At 38.6% G+C, this 4,795-nt stretch overlaps 1 protein-coding gene across 1 annotated transcript in view; it reads left to right on the top strand.

Annotated features, from left to right (window-relative positions):
- Positions 1 to 4,795, top strand: part of FLT3 (fms-related tyrosine kinase 3) — a 62,097-nt gene that overhangs the window by 25,099 nt on the left and 32,203 nt on the right. The window contains exon 8 of the mRNA XM_012723383.1: positions 752 to 920. Coding sequence (XP_012578837.1) covers positions 752 to 920 — 169 coding nt within the window. The remainder of the gene's footprint in view (positions 1 to 751; positions 921 to 4,795) is intronic.

Raw genomic sequence — 4,795 nt, 5'->3', positions numbered from 1 at the left:
GGTATTTTTCTTTCTCTTTCTGGCTTATCTCACTAAGCATGATCTTTTCCAGCTCCATCCAAGTTGCTGCAAAAGACATGTGTTTCTCTTTTTTCAAAATAGACATTTAATAAGTACGTGTTCTAACAATTGAGATGGCAGTGGGCAGAGATTTGGACAAGTAAATGGAATTGGGGTGGGGGGGTAGGGTAGAGGGAGCTAGATTTGAAAATAACCACATTGAAGTAATTCAGAGAAGGCAGTAGCTTTCAGCCATAATGAAAATGCTAAGGAATGAGGTGAATCTCTTTATCGGATTAATAAGGAAGTGTGCCAAAGGAAACTTTGTGAACATTGCTGGCTACATTGTTTTCTGGTGTGTGGCCTGAAGGTTATTTTATTTGCAAAGTGTCACTGAGAACCTACACTGTCAGTGGACTCCTGCCTAGTGTCTTCATAATTAGTCATGCGGGAATTTGACTTCAACTTCTTGCAATCATCTGCAAGATCTGTAGATTTATTTACACATTTCACCATGAAGATGGTCCATCATTTATACCCAATTCCTAAAAGGAATCTTGACTTCCGAAGGTGTTGAGCTCAGACATATAATTGGGGCTATATTCTTCTTGTTGGGCTATCAAATATGACTTGCTTCATGCCCACATCTGAGTTTCTTTAATCAGAATGGTGGATAAAAATGTGCCTTATCAATACATATATATTTCCATATGAATCTAATTATCTAATTTATAAATGTTTTTTTTAACAGAAAAGGGATTTATCAATGCTTCCAAATCAAGTGAAGATTATGAAATTGATCAGAATGAAGCGTTTTGTTTTTCTGTCAGGTTTAAAGCATACCCACAAATCAGATGTACCTGGACTTTCTCTCGAATATCCTTTCCTTGTGAGCAAAGTGGCCTTGATGATGGGTACAGGTGAGATGATCCAGAGCTGCAAAACCATCCCCATTCTTAGCACATCTCTTCACATTCCCTTAGAAGAGCAGTTTTGCATTATGTGTTTCCGTATTACCAAGTTGACATTGAAGGTGAGAAAACAGACAGCAGAGGTGATGACACAGTAACAGTTTGCTCATAGGTTCAGAAAATCAGAAGGAATTCTAGTAGCTGAGTAGGTTCCGTGGCATCTTTTGAGTCACCAGGTCATTACTTCCTGTTTCAGAGTATCATGTGGCAGTACACAGAGTCCTTCCAGTACACTTGCAGATGGTTACAGAAGTAAAACTGCTGAAAAACAGGAAAGCAGTACCTATAGGTGATTACATTTTCAAAAAATAAGTGCAGAAATAGCCCAGTAGTAAATGCTAAAGGAAAATTTCATTTTCCTAAGCATGGTACAATGACATTCAAGGTTGTCTTATGGGAGAAATACTTTGTTTCTTCTTTAGAAAACAAAGCAACTGTTTTCTTACAGCTTCTTTAGCTGTGATGCTTCTTAGCTCTTGAAACAAATATTGTGTAACATGGTTTCAGGCTAAATTCTGAGTGACTGAAAGGGACTTATCTCTCAAGCAAATTTGTGGTTTAGAATAAGTCCTTGTGTCTCAACCTATGGACTTTAATGTATAAATGTTAGAAATATAGATCCCTGGTTCCCAATCCAGATAGGCTGAGCCAAAATTGGGGCAAAATGCCCAGATGCTACATTTTTCATGAGACTCTGGTGATTCCTATCACAGATCTAGGTCTATGCTGTGCCAATCAGCAGCTAGCAGCCATATATGTCTACTGGGAACTTGAAATGTGACTAACCCAAGTGGAGAGGTGCTTACCTGTACAGTACACACTTGAGTTTAAAAACAGTATAAAAAAGTGTAAAATAGTTCATTACTAATTTTTTTAAATTAGTACACCATATTAAAATGACCATATTTTGGATAAGCGAAGCAAAACAAAATCTATTACTTTTACTATTTTATGTAACTGAAATTTTAAAGTTACAAGTGGAGGCTGCATGTATGACTTGCATTTCTACTGGATAGCACTGGTCAGATGCAGAGTAAGAACTGGGTCCTTTTTCCACCTTGACACTTCACAGTATTTGTTTTCTGATTAAGTGCTATTCTTCCTACTTCAAAGTGATTTGTAACTGATCCTTGTTTGCATTTTTAAAAAGAGTCTTAATGCAAGAGTGGCCTGAAATCATCTACCGTCTCTGATGCAAACCTAATTAATATTCAAAGCATTCGTTTTTTTCCCCAAGGAATTAAGAATGTTGTCTTTGGCCTGCGAACTGACTCTCAAACTCTACAGGGTTACCAGGCAGCAGCCCTGTTGGCCTCTTAGCTAATTCTTCATTCTAGTATCTGACCTGTGTCTTTAGCAGGATCTCAGTGCAGGCTGTCAGTAGCATCACCTGCCCATTGTGACAATGGAAAATATCTCCAGACAATCAGAGTTGCCTGTGACTGAGAAGTACTTCCTTAAAGGGACCATTCCATTTTCACAAGCCCTTATTTTAAATGATCCCACTTTGAACACAGAGCCCAGGAAGTCAGCCTCTCTCTTCCTGGTTGAACTGAGGACCAGAAATCCATGTTCAGGAAGACAGTGTTGCTCTCACTTTTCCCTCTTTTCTTTTTAGTGTAACCCAGTGTCATAGAACTTTCCATGCTATGGGGATTCTCTTTTGAACCTGATTGAAAGAGGTAAAGGATCAAATCAAATTAGTTCAACAAATATTCTTCTAATGTCGTTGTGATGAGCTTGATGCTGTGAGGGGCTACATGAATAAATAAGGTGATATCTTTCTTCTCTTTTCTCCAGATTTCCTTAGGCATGTTTAAGTGCCAGAGTCCACTGGGCCGGGGGTGGAGTTTCATGCTCTTGTGCTGGTGACATCTGGCACCAGATCTCTAAAAATTTTACAGAATCACTTATCAGAGAATCATGGCTCTGATATCTCAGGCCAGTCCAGTGGGCCAGTTACTATAGTCCATGAGTACAATCTGCACCCCTGACCCAATAGAGAGGACCCAAGGAGGAAATCAGGACAGATCCTTACCCATAGGGTGTTTGGTGCATCTCTCCTTTGTAAACACCAGATAATAGAGTGAAACTCTGTGTGCTGAGGCTGACGTGGGAGTTTTAGCTCCATCAGGATGGCATCTGTCCATTTCTCCTGTACAAGGCCTAGCTCAGCCACAGGTGTTAGGAAATCATCGCTCCTGGAAGACAATTCAAAGTGCCAGACTCTGAGCTGAAGATGAGTCTGTGGCATCGTCTTTGTACTGCAAGGACCATACATGCCATGACACTCAGTGTTCAATATTCATCTTGTTTCAAAAGTTCTTGGAGCTACACCATGGTTGTTAGTGATAATGGGCTATTTTACATACAATGCAAATGGAAGCTGGAGCCTCTTTCATGGTAAAGGTGTTCTAAATACTGAACACAAAATCTGATTATACCTCTGACTACTCTAAATGTCCTTTGCTCTCCATGTTAGATTCTGTGTTATAGGGAGTGGTGGATAGAATTTGACTTTGTTGTAACATTTTATTATGAAAAGTTTCAAATTTTTGAATAAACTAAAACAATAGTACAATGAGCACTCTTACCCATCACCTAGCATGAACAATTTAATCACTCTGCCTCTTGTTTGTGAAGCATAGTATTTTAATAGTGTTACAAGAGATGACTTTGGCAGAGTAATGAGATTTTTTATGTAACTGAAAGATCTGTGTAATAACACTACTCCAGAAAAAGCTTTGTTGTGGTCACAGCATACACCAGAGTCTTCCAGCTTCCTCACCTTCACAGCTTCATTTCTCTAATTTACTTCCTCAAATATCACACCCAAGTTTATTAGGGCTTGCCTTTATGTGTTTATGTGTTATTTAACTATAACTTTTCAGTGTAGCTTATATGCAGGGCTTAAGTAAAGGTTCTAGGATATTTCATCCATTAGTTTGCATAATTTCCTGTCTCTTTAGATTTAATAATGAACACCAAATTTCCCTTAGCTTTTCCCATTTTCATGGTTTAAAAAAGCTTATGGAGATTTATAATTATTTAGTAATTTTTCCTTAAAGATTCACCATAGGTTTGCCCAATCTTTATGTTTTCCCTTTCTCTGAAATAGCTGATGTCTCCATCTACAAATCCGAGCTCTGCCCAGAACAAGAATTACTCCGCACTTACTGGTAAACCACCACCCAGACTTTGTGTGGGTTCTGGGTGGTGATGAAGTGTTCTCAGGAACAAAAAAGCAGATTCTCAAATTGATAATTGATATATAATACAGGAGCATGTTGAGTATCTTTAAGAGGATTTTTTTTTTCCTGAAGGAGTTGAGCTTCATGTGTGTACAGAAAAGAGGGAATAGACATTTGGGGGTATAGGGAAAAACCAGGGGACCCTGCCCACTCCTGCCTCTTCTCTTCTACTGTTTGTGGTCATGGTCTAGTGTCTCCTTTTCCTAAGACCCCTCTCACCCGTATGGTACAGATCACTCATGACTCTGCTTGCTGAGAACAGAAGAAATTTATTTGCATTCTTAATGTATGCTAGATATTATGGGTTACTTCATTTAATCATCATGGTCTAATTTAATGACACTTGTCCAATCACATAAGGCAAAGTCAACATCCCCCATTACCTTTTATTTCCTGAAATTGTTTATGAGAGAAATCATACCAATAGTTTCACCTCCAGAGATTATATTTTAGATGTTTTCTGTCTCCATCATGATACATGATCTGTTTGAATTTTTTTTTAAAGATTTATTTATTTGTGCATACAGAACTGGGGTGCAGGCCAGAGGCTCAGGGGAGGTGAGAGGCTTCACC

Source organism: Condylura cristata, unplaced genomic scaffold, assembly GCF_000260355.1.
Source record: "Condylura cristata isolate star-nosed mole 26May11 unplaced genomic scaffold, ConCri1.0 scaffold00010, whole genome shotgun sequence".
Classification (NCBI taxonomy): Eukaryota; Metazoa; Chordata; class Mammalia; order Eulipotyphla; family Talpidae; genus Condylura; species Condylura cristata.
Note: the sequence above shows the minus strand (reverse complement) of the source record. Positions and strands in the feature narration are given on the sequence as shown.